The 17214-nt window shown below is 40.4% G+C and overlaps 2 protein-coding genes and 1 pseudogene across 3 annotated transcripts; all 3 read right to left on the bottom strand.

The window, feature by feature from the left end:
- Nucleotides 1-1740: 1740 nt before the first annotated feature.
- Nucleotides 1741-3620, bottom strand: LOC110091548 (olfactory receptor 14A16-like; annotated as a pseudogene). The gene has a single exon (XR_013537615.1). The product of XR_013537615.1 is annotated as an olfactory receptor 14A16-like (transcript).
- Nucleotides 3621-7615: 3995 nt separating this feature from the next.
- On the bottom strand, nucleotides 7616-9014 carry LOC144583696 (olfactory receptor 14A16-like). Its single transcript, XM_078378090.1, has one exon. The coding sequence runs from the start codon at nucleotides 8972-8974 to the stop codon at nucleotides 8069-8071; it is 906 nt and encodes a 301-aa protein (XP_078234216.1). The 5' UTR covers nucleotides 8975-9014; the 3' UTR covers nucleotides 7616-8068.
- A 7062-nt stretch (nucleotides 9015-16076) lies between these two features.
- On the bottom strand, nucleotides 16077-17204 carry LOC110091525 (olfactory receptor 14A16-like). The gene has a single exon (XM_020815680.3). The coding sequence runs from the start codon at nucleotides 17004-17006 to the stop codon at nucleotides 16077-16079; it is 930 nt and encodes a 309-aa protein (XP_020671339.3). The 5' UTR covers nucleotides 17007-17204.
- Nucleotides 17205-17214: the final 10 nt, after the last annotated feature.

The raw sequence follows: 17214 nt of genomic DNA, 5'->3' as shown, positions 1-17214 counted from the left end.
TACCTGTCCTTACCAAGAACAAACTATGATAATTCTCCTCACCTGTGTTTTTCATGGAAGATGAGAGCATCAACATGCTTGATTGTGGTCTTTCTTGGATATTAAATGCACTGCTGAGAAGAGAAGGAGTTGGAGTCATCTTTATCTTCTGAGGTAGCTCCGGGAGTCACTCTTTGGGGAATACCACTCTTCCATAATGTTTGCTTATTAGGTGCCATCAGGTTGCTTTGGATTTATGACGAATTTAATAGGATTTTCAAGCCATGTGAGGCATTCAAAGAGTGATAATTGGGTTAAGCCAGGGCCATGCTTTATTGAACTATAATAAAGAAGAGGGGGCTGCTCTAGTGAAGAAAGGACTAAGTGGGTTTCCTGGGACCGTTTGTCAATGTGGGCAGAAGATAAAGCTATGCCCAACTATCAGCATGTGAAGTCTCTTCTTGGAAACCTCTGCATCTGCAACAAAAGAAGCAAGGCCAGCAACGTACCTAAACTGAAGGGAGAATATGAAAATAACGCCTGTAACAGCTGAAACTCCAGCGTCCTAACCATTTAATATCTCCCAAGCCATAGCCAAGGACAGCAGCTGTCGAGGCTGCTCCTATCCTAAATGAATGAGTGTCGAAGCGTAGCCCCACTACTGTAGTGCTCTATCCATTAAACTCCAAAATTGGTGTATTCTATGCTAATTCCGCATAGAAAAAATTAAGAAAGTAAGAGTCAGGATCAACTGGCAGGTGGTGCCCAAGGGAGACAGCCATAAACTGTGGATATAGATGAATTCACATGGGATTGAGGGTCAGTGTGGATACTGACTTGGAAATAATCCTGGGCCTTTGTGTGATCACCTGAAGTAAGTGCAAAAGAGGATGTGAATCAACCCTCATACCCAGTCCTTCGTCCTTCTAATGAGCCTACTGAGACTAGGGGAGAGTGAAATCAACATGGAGGATATATCAGGGATCTTCTACCAACTCTCCTCATACTGAAAAAGCTACTTAGAAGAGTAGCGAAACATCTCAACCTAACGAGAAAGAAGTCCAGTTGCCATGACTCAACTTCCAGATAACCACTAAGTAGTTCCTTAGAGACCTACATTCATATCTTTGATTCTGCAGATTCAGAGGATGAAGCTCTCTTAGAAAAAGGGGGATTCTGAAGATGGTGACATTTGTGCAAACCACTTTTATATTTATTAACATGTAACATTTGAAAAATGTATATTCAATATGGGTGTATATAAACAAGAAATCCAAATATTTTAGGAATTTCATTACAGGAGAAAATTAGCATTGACATATATGATACATCAGTATTGCAAAAGGTTATTTCTGGAAACCTTTTTTCATTAAAAACTACTGTTGTGTCTATTATATCTATTTCACAAAACATCCATGAATCCCAATAAAAATAAAAGGAAAAAAAAAACTAAGGAATGAAGATGCAAAATCAGGATACCTGAAAACCTTATTAGAAGAATGAGTTTCCACTAAAGGTTTTCCAAAGAGTTCCAAAAATTTGGTTTGTAGAGATTATATTCACAGCCTCTTTTAACATTTGTGGAATTTTAGGAGAAAGATTTACAGTTATGCAGACATGTAAGTGGGAAAAGGGAAGAAGTAAAGATGAAATTGCCTCTTCCTCAATCATGAACTCAACCAAAAAATTTGATGACCTAGGCAAAAAAGATAAAGGTAAGATGCCACTTTATTAACCCAAAGCAAAAAGTGCATCAATTACAATTTAGGAAAACATGGTATGAAATATATACTTTTTGGGGATTTTCCACATAGCTTCTTGAATCTCCTTATTTCGCAGACAGTAAATGATGGGATTCAGCATTGGTGGCAAAATGGTGTACAGAACACCAGACAGCAAATTAACCATGGGAGAAGACAGTCCACTGGGCTTCATGTATGAAAACATAGCTGTGATGACAAATAGGGAGAAGACGACCATGTGAGGGATGCAGGTGGAGAAGACTTTATACCTGCCTTGATCTGCTGGGATCCTAAGTACTGTGGAGAAGATGCAGCCATAGGAAACAAAAATGAATAGAATGCAAACGAATCCATAATGCTACCAATAACAGAAATCAAAACTTCATTAACTTGTGTATTAGTGCAAGAAACCTTTAATAATGAAGGGATATCACAGAAAAATTGTTCAAGGATATTGGGCCCACAGAAGCTTAAAGTGAAGGTGACTGTGGTTTCTAGGACTGCATGGATCACACTGATTGACCATGAAGCAGATACCATTTCCATACATGTTTTCCAGTTCATTATCACTTTATACTGCAGAGGGTGACAGATGGCTACATAGCGGTCATAAGCCATAACAGTGAGGAGGGAAAGTTCAGCACTACCAAAAACCATAACTGAGAAAATCTGAGCAACACATCCAAAAAAAGAAATCAGGTTGTTGCCTGTTAAGGAAGCAGACAAGTTTTTTGGGACAATAGTAGAGATGTAGCAAACATCTATTACTGACAAATTCACTAAAAAACCATACATGGGGGTGTGAAGGCTGTAATTCAGAGCCACTGTTGCAATAATGAGGAAATTTCCTATAAGGGCAATCAGGTAAATGGAGAAAAACATGACAAAATGCACAATTTGTAGATTGGTGTCATCGGAAAATTCCATCAGTAGAAATACGGTCACAATGGACTGGTTGGCCATATTGTTTCATTGAAGTGTTCTGTGGAGAGAAGCATATAAGTTGAGAGTACAGGTGACAACCTTAATATATATTGATTTTTCCATAGTTTGTTCATGTCTCAGTTTTCTAGGTGAAATTGTCCTTCCTCCCCCCAGTCTGTCAAAAACTACAAAACAAGACAGATTTCCCAGTTTTTACATGTTTCAAAAAAGTATTGTTTTTTTTGTGCATTTTCTTTCTGTACTTTGAAATATACAGTTTAATGCATATCCTAAATTATAATAAGAAGGTGTGTATCTGTATGGATTTGTGTGGCATAATTGTGTCTTTGTTGCTATGCACTTTAGGTCTCATATCTTAAAGTTTTTGTGCATATAAAGTAAAACTCAGGAGTGTTTTTTCTGGCTGATTTTGTTTCAAAAAGGGAGTATTTTTTCTTGATCATATTGATGATAGCCTGAGGTTCTTGTGATTCAGTCGAGAGATGGCAGATACCATATTTCTCATCAACACGTTTTATGAAAAAGAGGTGTCTCCTCCAGAACTGGAAGCCTTGAGTATTCCAAATATTTGCTTCTGATATTTTAAAATAGACCTCTCTATTTAAACTTACAATTCTGGCCTCCTGGAGCAACACATTTCTGTGAAATCCATTGTCAGAAGAAATGAGACAATACAATGAGCTATGCACCCCTTTGGGGCAGTTCATCACCTTAACTCTGTATTCAGAGTTCTGACCATCTAGGTAAGTAAAGAAGCTGAATCACCAGCTCAACTTTCTGTAGACTTACAGATCTTGGAGTGAAAGTTGCTGGTGGGTTCTGACTGGTGAAAGTAACCACAGACATTGTCCCTTTAGGGACCTACATTCCCAGGCTTCTCACATTCATTAAAAAAGAAGTCAAATGTATCAATGCTTCTCCATTTTGTGAGCACAACTCATTGCACACACTTCCCAATAACGTGAAGGCGACTGTATGGCAAAACTGTATGCACAGTTAACTCCCTTTGCAAACGTTTTGCTAAATATACTGAGATCAAGGGGTCACAGCAGTTGGGTGGGATGATGTGTAGGGGTCAGTCAGCAAGTGTGGGAAAAACTTCTAAAGAGGGGCTTTTGTGCTCCTGATTAGTCTACCATCCATTATAAGGAACATCTCTACAGACCAATATGTATGACAGTCCTTTAAATATATACTGGGTAGTCTAATTTATGGATAAGTCGTTTAACTCTGGCTTAGCTTTTAAAACCAAGACCACATAAAACAAAAAGTAATTAGAATTCTCAATCTAACTCATGTGTTGATTCTGTTACTTTTTCCAGGCCATTTTCATGTGATGCTGTCAGTTAATGATATGTAACAGGTAGTGGTAGACAGAAAACTTGTTATTCAGCCTACTTCTTTAAGAAGCTCACTTCTATTTTAGCAATAACATCTTGAAGCAATCCTATTTCATTCTACACAAATAGTAGTTGAGTCAGAAAATGTATTTACAGATTACTACAATTGTCTTTGATATCTCGTTCTTCCCTATTAGGAAATTTAACACACGTTGCAGAAACATTTACAAATATGTATTCAACAAACATGATTGTTCTCTTTCTCATCGCCAGATCACACAAGCAGATGTGAAAGAATGGAAAATTAAACAATTCAATGAATTTTAATTCCCCTTAATTCCACATTTGCCTAGCTTTAATATCACTTGAATCCAATTTCTGCATCTCTCACTGAATTTAAAAGCAAAACACCCATATGTATTTATGCCATTTTTCTTCATATGTACCAGGGATATTTGGGACATGTCTATAGAGTTTTGACACAAGTTTGTAAGATCTGACATACTATGGTCTGTCAGGAACCTCTCCCTTTTTAGAAACTGTAATGCTTTGAGTCAGACGTTCTTGTGGGTTTTTTGTTTGGTTTGATATAGTTTTAAAGGAACCAATTAACCTGATACCAAGGACCAGCTTCCTAAAATAGGTTTGCAGGGTTGAGTCTCAGATCCAAATATAGACTTAGAGCAGTTAGACATCAATGGATTTTTAAGCTTTTAAGCTATTATTGAAAATGTGTTATTCTTATACTTTTCAAGGAAAGATTTCAATAAATTAGGTTTTAAATTACCTTCTTCTATCTAGAATTTTTTAAAAAATGTTCTCTCTGACATTCAAGAATAATAATTATCATCATACACCCAATCATATATTTGACATTTCACTCTCCTCTCAAAAATGCGTACCTGGAGTAGAAATACATCCTGGAGTACCTGTCCTTACCAAGAACAAACTATGATAATTCTGCTCACCTGTTGTTTTTCGTGGAAGATGAGAGCATCAACATGCTTGATTGTGGTCTTTCTTGAATATTAAACACACTGCTGAGAAGAGAAGGAGTTGGAGTCAGCTTTATCTTCTGAGGTAGCTCCGGGAGTCACTCTTTGGGGAATACCACTCTTCCATAATGTTTGCTTGTTAGGTGCCATCAGGTTGCCTGGGATTTATGATGAATTTAATAGGATTTTCAAGCCATGTGAGGCATTCAAAGAGTGATACTTGGGTTAAGCCAGGGCCACACTTTATTGAACTATAATTAAGAAGAGGGGGCTGCTATAGTGAGGAAAGGAATAAGTGGGTTTCCCGGGACCGTTTGCCAATATGGGCAAGTCCTCTGCCCTGAGCCTGTGTGGTCACCAAGACTGTGCAACCCCGGCCGGATTGGCACTGACCTCACCTGGGCCTTGAGTTCCCACCTGTTTGGTGGCCCTTGGTCCATGAGAGGCACCAGTGCATCCTCCCACCTGCATGGTGTAATCTCACAGTCCACTGTGCTGGGAGCTTGGGTGAGCTATAACCTTCCTTTGCTCTTACTAGGACTCACCGATCCAACTTCCTTCTGTAGTACCCACCAGGGCAAAGGGACTAACATGAATAACTCCCTTGCCCGCCCCAACTATTAACCACTGAACACAGGCCCCTCTGAATATCTTGAAGGAATAAGTCCAGATCCTGGTCTGAGAGATGCACCCCATTGTGTCTGTAAAGCTCCGGCCTATTTAAACTAATGTCATGGTGTCCAATAACTGTACCAATACCCCCTTTGACAGCCCGGCAAACTTCACGGTTAACTCGTCTGCATCCTATATTGCTGAACTGCAGTGGGCAACCTGCCAGCCATTGCACTCTAGGTATTATCGTGGACCATAAAATGATCATCCAAGTGTGCTCAGTTTTCAACAGAGGCAAATCTCTTATAATACCTAAAACCAAGGATTTTCTGCTCCGCTAAGCTTTTGCCACCGATGTGAACAACTAACACATTGGGGGGGGACAGCAATGAGGACCACGAGGAACTGCATGTAGGAACACATCCCACTGCAAACCACTCCAGTTGGGCTGAGGCCCAAGGCCTAAGTTACTTCCCCACAATGATTTCACAGCATGGCCCACTGCCCAGAAGATAAATCTATGCCCGACAATCAGGATGCGAAGTCTCTTCTTCGAAACCTCAGCACCTGTAACAAAAGAAACAAGGCCAGCAACGAACCTAAACTGAAGTGAGAACACGAACACAGCAGCTGTAACAGTGGGAACTCCAGCGTCCTAACTGTTTAATATCTTCCAAACCATAGTCAAGGACAGAAGCTGTCAAGGCTGCTACTATCCTAAATGAATGAGTGCTGAAGCATAGCCGCACTACGCCAGACTGCTGTAGTGCTCTATCCGTTAATCTCCAAAATTGGTATTTTGTCAATGGTGATCCTTTGCTGTGCATGAAGAGATAGCCTGGATGTTGTGCCCTGGAAGTCAAATATGCCTCCATGGCCAGAAAAGGGCATGTGCTCTGTATAGAACACCTGCCTAACGTTAAATGCACCCCTTTCCCTCTCTGATCAGCCGTTGAACTCGTATATGTATCAGTAGGGTGTCATTCTCCATGAGGATGTCCTGCCTCTGCAAGGCCATTAGTGATGTGTCTGACTTGCTCATTGCAACTACCTCACTTATTCTAAGGGCTCCAAAGAAAATTACTAAGGATGCAGCCTTGAACAATTGTCAGAAAGTCAGGTCACCTGGCAGGTGGCATCAAAGGGAGGAAGCCATAGGCTGTGAGGATGGATCAAATCACATGGGATTGAGATCCAATGTGGTTTCTTATATGGAAATAACCCTGGGTCTTTGTGTGATCATTCAAACTAAGTGCTATTGAAAAACAGGATGTGAATCAAGCATAGCAAAGCCAGATTACTGAGACTGGGCTTGCCAGTAGAGTCTGACTAATCCTGCATTATCTTACCCATGTTATCTGTGGCGCTGGGACGTGGTGGCGCTGCGGGCTAAACCGCAGAAACCTGTGCTGCAGGGTCAGAAGACCCTGCAGCACAGGTTTCGAATAATATCGAATCCACGCAACAGAGTGAGCTCCCGTCGGTTGTCCCAGCTCCCGCCAACCTAGCAATTCGAAAGCATGCAAATCTAAGTAGATAAATAGGGACCACCTCAGTGGGAAGGTAACAGCGTTCCATGTCTAAGTCGCACTGGCCATGTGACCACGGAAGATTGTCTTCGGACAAATGCTGGCTCTATGGCTTGGAAACGGGGATGAGCACTGCCCCCTAGAGTCGAACATGACTGGACAAAAAAAATTGTCAATGGGAACCTTTACCTTTACCTTTACATGTTATCTGTAGACTTAAAGATCTTGGAGTGAATATCGGCGATGAGTTGTAGCAGATGAAATCAAACACTAGGTAACAGGAGTTGTCCCTTGGAGTCCTGCATTCAGAACTTTGATTCAGCAGATTCAGAGAAAGATGGTCTCTTACAAAAAGGAGGGCTCTGCAGACAGTGAGATTTGTGCAAAACACTTTTTATGTTTTTAAAAATTTGACATTTTAAACATTAGATTCAGTAAGGCCACAAATGAACATGAAATTACATTACAGGCAGTTCAGTAAGGGAGAAAATTAGCAAAGACAAAAAATAAGTGTTGCGAAAGTTTCAAGATAAAATATTTAGGTCAAAACTACAGTTTTGTTTATTACATCTCTTCCATAAAATATCTGTGACTCACACTCAAACCAGGTTGAGGAATGAACAAAATCAGCATTTTTGGAAAGCAAGTTGGATGGATGAGTTTTTATTGAAACATTTTAAAAAGCATTCCAAAGCTTGCACTCACTACCTCTTTTCCCATATGCAGAATGAGATAATGAACATTTGCAGTTGTACAAGCATTGTAGTGGGAAGATGTAGAAGGAAGAAGGAAGAACTGGAGATGAAATCGACTCTTCCTCACCCACAAAAACTGAAACAACAATTTACATGACCGAGGCACAGTAAGAAGTAGACAAGGGCAGGAGCGAGTATATTAGCAAAAAGCCAAAATATATCCATTACAATTTAGGAAAATATGGTAGGAAAGTTATACTTCTTTAATATTTTCCACATCGCTTCTTGAATCTCCTTATTCCGCAGGCAATAAATGATGGGGTTCAGTACAGGTGGCAAAATGGTGTACAGAACACCAGACAGCAAATTAAACATGTGAGAAGACAGTCCACTAGGCTTCATGTATGAAAACATAGCTGTGATGACAAATAGGGAGAAGACGGCCATGTGAGGAATGCAGGTGGAGAAGACTTTATACCTGCCTTGATCTGCTGGGATCCTAAGTACTGTGGAGAAGATGTAGCCATAGGAAACAGAAATGAATAGAATGCAAAACAAATTCACAGTGCTGCCAATTACAATAAGAATAACGTTATTAACAAGAGTATCAGTGCAAGAAATCTTTAATAATGAAGGGACATCACAGAAAATTTGTTCAAGGATATTGGGCCCACAGAAGCTTAAAGTGAAGGTGACTGTGGTTTCTAGGACTGCGTGGATTACACTGACTGACCAGAAAGCAGCTGCTACTTGGATACATGCTTTCCAGTTCATTATCAGTCTGTATTGCAGAGGGTGGCAGATGGCTACATAGCGGTCATAAGCCATAACAGTGAGCAGGGAAATCTCAGCACCAGCGAAAAACATAACTGAGAAAATCTGAGCAACACATCCAGAAAATGAAATCAAGTTGTTGCCTGTTAAGGAAGCAGACAAGGTTTTTGGAACAATAGTAGAGATGTAGCAAATGTCTATTATTGATAAATTCACCAAAAATCCGTACATAGGGGTGTGAAGGCTGTAATTCAGAGCCACTGTTGCAAGAATGAGGAAATTTCCTATCAGGGCAATCAAGTAAATGGAAAGAAATATGAGAAAATACATAATTTGTAGGCTGTGATCACTGGAAAATTCCATCAGTAAGAATCCTTTCACAAAAGACTGGTTGACCACATCATTTTCTTGAATCATTCTGTGGAGAGAAACATAAAAGTTGAGAGTAGAAGTTCTAACCTTCATATATATTGATTTTTCTATAGTTATTTCATGTCTCAGTTTTCAAGGTGAAATTGTCCTTTTCCCCCCAGTCTGTCAAAAACTACAGAACAAAAGAGATTTCCATTTTCTACATGTTTCAAAACAGTATGGTATTCTTGTGCATTTTCTCTTCTGTACAGTATTTTAAAATATACAATTTTATGCATATACTAAATTTCAATAAGTAGGTGTGTATCTGTATGGATTTCTGTGGGGTAGCTGTGTCTTTGTTGCTATCCACTTTAGGTCTCAGATCTTAAAGTTTTTGTACATTTAAAGGAAAACTGAGGAGTGTATATCTAGCTTATTTTGTTTCAAAAATGGAGTATTTTGTCTTAATCATGTTGATGGTAGCGTGAGGTTCTTGTGGTTTGGTCGAGAGATGGCAAATACCAGATTTCTCAGCAACAAGATGTCCTATGAAAAAGAGGGGTCTCCTCCAGAACAGGAAGGATTGAGTTTTAATCCAAATATTTGCTTCTGATTTTTTAAAATAGACCTCTCTTTTTAATCTGGAACAACACAGTTCTTTTTTCTGTGACATCCCTTGTCAGAAGAGATGAGACTATACAATGAGCTATGCACCACTTTGGGGCAGTTCATAACCTTAATTCTGTATTCAGAGTTCTGACCATCTAGATAAGTAAAGAAGTTGAATCAATAGCTTAACTTTCTGTAGACTTACAGATCTTGGAGTGAAAGTTGCTGGTGGGTTGTGACTGATGAAATTAACCACAGACATAGTCCGTTTAGGCACCTCCATTCTCAGGCTTCTCACATTCATTAAAAAAAAGAAGTCACATGTGTCAATGCTTCTCCATATTGTGAGCACAACTCATTGCACACACTTCCCAATAACGTGAAGGCGACTGTATGGCAAAACTGTATGCACAGTTAACTCCCTTTGCAAACGTTTCACTAAATATACAGAGATCCAGGTGTCACAGCAGTTGGGTGGGATGATGCGTAGGGGATAGTCAGTGAGTTTAGGAAAAACTTCTAAAGAGGGGCTTTTTCGCTTCTCATTAGTCTACGATCCACTATAAGGAACATCTCTATAGACCAATATCCACAACAGTCTAAATATATACTGGGTAGTCTAATTTGTGGATAAGTCGTTTAACTCTGGCTTAGCTTTTAAAACCAAGTCCACATAAAACAAAAAGTACTTAGAATTCTCAGTCTAACTCATGTGTTGATTCTATTACTTTTTCCAGGCCATCTTCATGTGATGCGGTCAGTTAGTGATATGTAACACATAGTGGTGGATAGAACACTTGTTATTCAGGCTATTTCTTTAAAAAGCTCACTTCTCTTTTTTTAGCAATAACGTCTTGAAGCAATCCTATTTCATTCTAGACACAAATAGTAATTGAATCAGAAAATATGTGCAGAGATTACTACAATTGTCTTTGATCTCTGCTTCTTCCTTATTAGGAACTTTAAAACATGTTGAAGACACATGAACAAATATATATTCAGCAAACATGATTATTCCCTTTCTGATGGCCAGATCACACAAGTGGAGTATACGCATATGTGAACGAATGGAAAGTTTTGACACAAATTTGTAAAATCTGACGTACTATGGTCTGTCAGGAACCTCTCTCTTTTTAGAAACTATAATGCTTTGAGTCAGACTTTCTTGTGGGTTTTTTTTTTGTTTGGTTTGATTTAGTTTTAAAGGATCCAGTTAACCTGATACCAAGGAGATGCTTCCTAAAATAGGTTTGCAGTGTTGAGTCTCAGATCCAAATATAGACATAGAGCAGTTAGACATCAATAGATTTCGTTATTGAAAATCTGTTATTCTTACACTTTACAAGGAAAGATTTCAATAAATTAGTTTTTGTATTACCTTCTATCTATTATGTTTTTAAAAATGTTCTCTCTGACATTCAAGAACAATAATTATCATCATAAACCCAATCATATATCTGACATTTCACTCTCCTCTCAGAAATGTGTAGCATCCTGGAATACCTGTCCTTACCAAGAACAAACTATGATAATTCTGCTTACCTGTGTTTTTCATGGAAGATGAGAGTGTCAACATGCTTGATTGTGGTCTTTCTTGGATATTAAATGCACTGCAGAGAAGAGAAGGAGTTGGAGTCATCTTTATCTTCTGAGGTAGCTCCGGGAGTCACTCTTTGGGGAATAGCACTCTTCCATAATGTTTGCTTGTTAGGTGCCATCAGGTTGCTTTGGATTTATGATGAATTTAATAGGATTTTCAAGTCATGCGAGGCATTCAAAGAGTGATTTACAGTTGCGACCCTATCGGGAATAATGACACGAGATAAGATACTTGGGTTAAACCAGGGCTGTGCTTTATTGAACTATAATAAAGAAGAGGAGGCTGCTGTAGTGCGGAAAGGAATAACTGGGTCTTCTGGGACCCTTTGCCAATATGGGTGATTCCTCTGCCCTGTGCTTGCATTTTCGCCAAAACTGCACAACTCCAGCTGGCTTGACACAGACCTCACCCTTGGTACGTACGAGGTCCCAGTGCACCCTCCCCTATCACACACTGCAATCTCACGATCTGCAGTGCTGGGAGGTTGGGTGAATTATAACTTTCCTGTGCTCTTACTAGGACCCACCAATCCAACTTGCACTACCCGCCACTGCAGAGGGAGTAGCATGACTAAGTCCCTTGCTCGCCCCACCTATTAACCACTGAACACAGGCCCTTCTGAATACCTTGAAGGAATAAGTCTAGACCCTAGTCTGAGAGATGCACTCCATCGTACCTGTAAAGCTCCGGCTTAGTTAAACTAATGTCATGATGTCCAATAACTGTACCAATCCCTGCTTTGACAGCCTGGGAAACGTCATGGTTAACTCATCCGCGTGCTGTATTGATGCACTGCAGTGGGCAATTTGCATGCCACTGCCCTCTAGGTATATTGGACCAAAAAAGGATCATCAAAGGGTGCTCGGTTTTCAACAGAGGCAAATCTCCTATAATACCTAAAACCATGGATTTTCTGCTCCGCTAAGTTGTTGCCACCGATGTGAACAACTAACACATTGGGGGGGACAGCAATGAGGACCATGAGGAACTGCATGTAGGAACACATCCCACTGCAAAACACTCCAGTTGGGCTGAGGCCCAAGGCCTAAGTTACTTCCCCACAATGATTTCACAGCATGGCGCACTGCCCAGAAGATAAAGCTATGCCCGACAATCAGGATGTGAAGTCTCTTCTTTGAAACCTCTGCACCTGCAACAGAAGAAACATAATGCCTGTAACAGCCAGAAATCCTGCATTCTAACTGTTTAATATATTCGAAACCATAGCCAAGGACAACAGCTGTCGAGGCGGCTCCTATCCTAAATGAATGAGTGCCAAAGCATAGCCCCACTACTGTAGTGCTCTATATGTTAATCTCCAAAATTGAAATTTTGTCGATGGTGAACCATCGTTGTGCATGAAGAGATGTTGACCCCTGGAGGTCAAATATGCCTGCATGGCCAGAACATGGCATATGCTCTGAATAGAACACATGCCTAACGCTAAATGCACTCCTTTCCCTCTCTGATCGGCCTTTGACCATCGTATATGTATCAATAGGGTGTCATTCTCAATGAGGATGTCCTGCCTTTGCAAGGCCATTAGTGATGTGTCTGACTTGCTCATTGCGACTGCCTTGCTTTTTCTAAGGGTTCCAAAAAAATTACTAAGGATGCAGCCTTGAGCAGGGCCACCTCATAATAATTCAAACATACAGTATATTATCCCAAACCCAATGTTGATTAAGCCCTTCCAGTATGGCACATATTATGGGAGCTGTAGCAACAGCTATTCTCGTTTTTTCCTTAGCCTACCCTTCTAACATCTTCCTGATGTGATAGTCTGGAGTGAAATCTTGGTAACCCTGTGTCTTAGCTTAAATGCTAAAGCTGTCAATTTGCCCTGGATTGCATTGGCATACAATCCTTTCCTATACAAGAAGACCATATATTGCTGAATATGGTCGATTGGAGCTGGCCATGTTTGTCCAAGCCTATGTGACCCCTAAATCCCTGAAATTCTCTACTCACGGCCGCGTACCCTTTGCGCGTCTGTGGGGACAGAGCCAAACCTATTGCTCGGTCTCCCTCCATTTTGCCAATCCTCTGGTGGCCGTAACTCTGGGTGCTCACTGGCTCCTGGTGCCAGTTCCCTGAACCATTTGATCTGTCGACGGGACAGGCCATGAGCTATACTATTTTCGACACCGGGAATGTGCCTAGCATGTATGACAATGTTAAACTGCAAAAAACCATACATTTCAAGAATATGTATCAAGGATATCCATGACTCCATTGCAAAATCTCCTGAGCTATTTGCCCTGAAGACTTTTGTGTATTTTTTTTTTAAACTTGGGTCTAACAGTGATGTTGTAACAAAGATTTGAATTATGTGATTGTCATTAGTTCTTCAATGAGGTTAGGATGACCACTGATATGCAAAAATATAACAACAGATGAGGAATTTTATTTGGCTTTCTTGTTGTTTTATGTATTGCCGATCATGGAAATGAAAGAAACTGGAATATAAAATGTAAAAAGTTGTGGGATCCAACCAACCTGACTTATATGGTCTGATATACAGCGGTGCTGCTGTTATCATCTATCAAAATCCTGTATCTCATTCGTTTTTCTGTATTATCTCCAAACCCTTGAAAACTGCCAGTGTTTCCATTTTGAGCTCACATAAGATAGGGATGGGAATTAGTTTTATTTGATCCTGCTCTAGATAAGATCATAAAGCTAGAAGCAACCTGGAAGGCCATCTATGCAGACCCCATAGGGCTGCCCTGTAAAGGGATTTATAGTGCCAGCATTTAAAAGTGATATATTTTCCGCCTTTAAAATGTGACAGGAAACTTTGTGGTTCAGGGCCCCTGCACACATCCACCATTTCCCTGAAAACCTTCATACTGTCTCTATCCACCTCCCCAAATAAATTTTTTATTCTACATATTCTCAATTGTACCCATGCGGGAGTCTAGGAAGTGTAATTTGACATTGTTTTAGACCCAGGTGGGCTTTTTAGAAAAATCAAGTGACATTTTTGTGCTGTTTAGGCCCTGTAGTTATTTTCTGAAAATCAGCTTCTGCTCACTTCTAGACCTTGAAAAGAAAGAAGAGAAAAGACACCCACCTTCATGGACTCAATATTGCTATGCATGCATCAGAAAAATGGATCACAAATTAGAAATTTATTTTTTTTTTCCTGAGGAACTGAAGAATAAATTTGGCTTTTTGATTTTTTTTTTTACTTTAAAGCTTCATAACATGGCCTCTAAGCACCTAGGGACACCACATTCATGGGGAAGCTTCTGCTGGCTCCCCTCTGCAATCCTTCCAAGTTTGGTGAAGAATGGATTTCAGACATCAACATTGTACACCCACAATGTGGGTCCTCACAGAAAATTGCCCTTTAGCAGCTGGCTTAGGGAAACCCAATTTTCATCAAACTAGGAGATATTGTAGAGGAACGTTAGAGGAAGATTTTCTGCAATTATGGTATCTCTAGGTGCCTGGGGGGGGGCATTTTATAGCCCAACAATTGACAAATCAGAAATTGCTAAGAAAGTGTTGATTCATATTTGTCAGGGGCATTGATTCATACAAATACGAATGGAAGAATTAGTGGTTTTTGAATTAATTTGGTGACAGAAGAGGCAAGCCAGAAAGAATCCTTTATTATTAAACAGGGCAAAACAGAGAAAAATAAATTAAATAAAAACAAAAGTTGACACAAAATGCAGAATTATAACTGGTTGTTTGGTTGGTTGTTTGTTTGGTTGGTTTGGAATTAATTTAGTTAGGTATTAGTTTTGAAATATTTATCAGGAGTAATGTACATGTGCAGTAAGTTTATCTTCCTCTACAACAAGAATCAATATACAGTGGTGCCCCGCACAGCGAGGTTAATCTGTTCCGGATTAACCTTCGCTGTGGGAAACATCGCACTACGGAACACCAAAAGGCATTGGAACGCGTTAAACAGCGTTTAATGCGTTCCAATGCCATAGAATACTCACCGTAGTGCGATGTTTCCCAGGGGCCGGCAGCCATTTTCGCGCCCTCCCCTCGCACAACGAGGGTGCCAAAATGGCTGCCATCAGCTGTCCGGCGGGTCCAAAATGGCCACCGGAACAGCTGAAAGGGGCCGGGGCGCAGCGTTTTCGCGCCCTTGGTAAGCAAGGGGAGCACGCGAAAACGCTGCCGGAAGCCCCGAAATGGTTGCGCGCAGCCATTTCAGGGCTTCCGCAGAGTTTTCGCGCGCTCCCCTTGCTTACCAAGGGCCCGAAAATGCTGTGCCCCGGCCCCTTTCGGCTGTTCCGGCGGCCATTTTGGACCCGCCGGACAGCTGATCGGCGGGTCGCAAAGCGAAGGTCGGTAAGCGAGCAGCTTACCAACCTTCGCTCTGTGAATCACAGCCTATATGGGCATCGTTTTGCGATCGCATTTGCGATCGCAAAAACGGCCTCGTAGAGTGAATTCATCGCTCTATGAGGCGCATGTTGTGCGAGGCACCACTGTATATGTCTAATTCTGGTCCGCAGTTAAATACAAAAATTGGGTTAAAAGGGAATTTTCACAGCAGCATCCAAAAAAAGATACCCCCCCCCATTTTCAACATTGTTTAACAAATGAAATGCATTACTTACATATATATACATATATATATGCACAACTTATTTAAGGCAGGAATTGGAGAAAATGAAGAGAAGTAAGCCTTTCTGAAAGAATTTTGAACAATTGGTTCTGTGGTTATGGAGGTAGATTTGCAAATATCTTTCCTTTATTTTCTTGACAACTGTAGCTGCTGGAAACACTAAAAACATCTCTAGGGGATTTTGATATATCTTGAATAGAATGGGCCACCATTAGATAGTGGCTGAGCAACATAATTTGTAATCAAGCATACGGACCTTGCATGAGTAAATGTTTGGTGTTTACAAGACACAGTCTGTGTAATCACATTAGCAGATTATTTAGTTGCTTTGGTAGTTTCCAAATTGCCTCTTGGATATCCTTGTTTCTAAAGCTATAAATAATAGGATTCAGAACTGGTGGCAAAATAGTATACAAAAGAGCAGAAAGCAGGTCCACAGTGGGGGTGGAGAGTGCTTTAGGCCTCATGTAGGAAAACACAGCTGTGATCATGAATAAAGCGAAGACTGTCAAGTGGGGAGTGCAGGTGGAGAAGGCTTTACGCCTGCCTTGAGCAGATGGAATCCTTATCACAGCAGATATGATATACCAATAGGAAACAAAGATGAATCCAGTAATAAACGAATCCAAAAACAGACCAAGGACGAAAATCAGAATTTGGTTAATTTTTGTATCCATGCAAGAAATCTTTTGTAACTGAGGGACATCACAGAAGTACTGCCCAATAATGTTGGAGCCACAGAACTGTAATCTGAAAGTCATACTAGTTTGTAGCAAGGCATGGATCAAATTGCTTAGCCAGGAGGCAACAGCCATCTGGATGCATCTGTTCCAGTTCATGATTAGGCTGTATTGCAGCGGGTGGCAGATGGCTACATAACGGTCATAAGCCATGATGGTGAGCAAAGAAAGCTCATTGCCTGTGAAGGTGATGACTAAGAAAACCTGAGCAACACATCCAGAAAAAGTAATCAGTTTGTTTCGAGTCCACGAAATGGCAATGGATTTGGGGATAGTGGTGGAAATGAAACAGATGTCTGACACGGACAGGTTGACTAAAAAGAAATACATTGGGGTGTGAAGGCGATGGTTGAGAACTACCGCTATCGTGATGATTAAATTCCCCACCAAGGATATCAAATAAATGGCAAGAAACACCACAAAATGCAAAATCTGTACATCATCTGGAAATCCCATGAGAAAGAATTCTGTCACCATTGATTGGTTGTCCATTATATTTAGCTGAATCTTTCTGTAAAAAAATGTTAATGGCAGAGAATCAGTTGACAATCTAGGAACAATGCCACTGCTTTACAGAACTATAAATACTTACGCAGGTGATAACTTAAAAAACCTGAACAAAACGTCCAACAAAGGAAATAGCTTTTTTATGTGTCCAAGAAGTGGCAATGGATTTGGGGACAGGGGTAGAAATGAAACA

Source organism: Pogona vitticeps, chromosome 6, assembly GCF_051106095.1.
Source record: "Pogona vitticeps strain Pit_001003342236 chromosome 6, PviZW2.1, whole genome shotgun sequence".
In the NCBI taxonomy this organism is placed as follows: Eukaryota; Metazoa; Chordata; class Lepidosauria; order Squamata; family Agamidae; genus Pogona; species Pogona vitticeps.
Note: the sequence above shows the minus strand (reverse complement) of the source record. Positions and strands in the feature narration are given on the sequence as shown.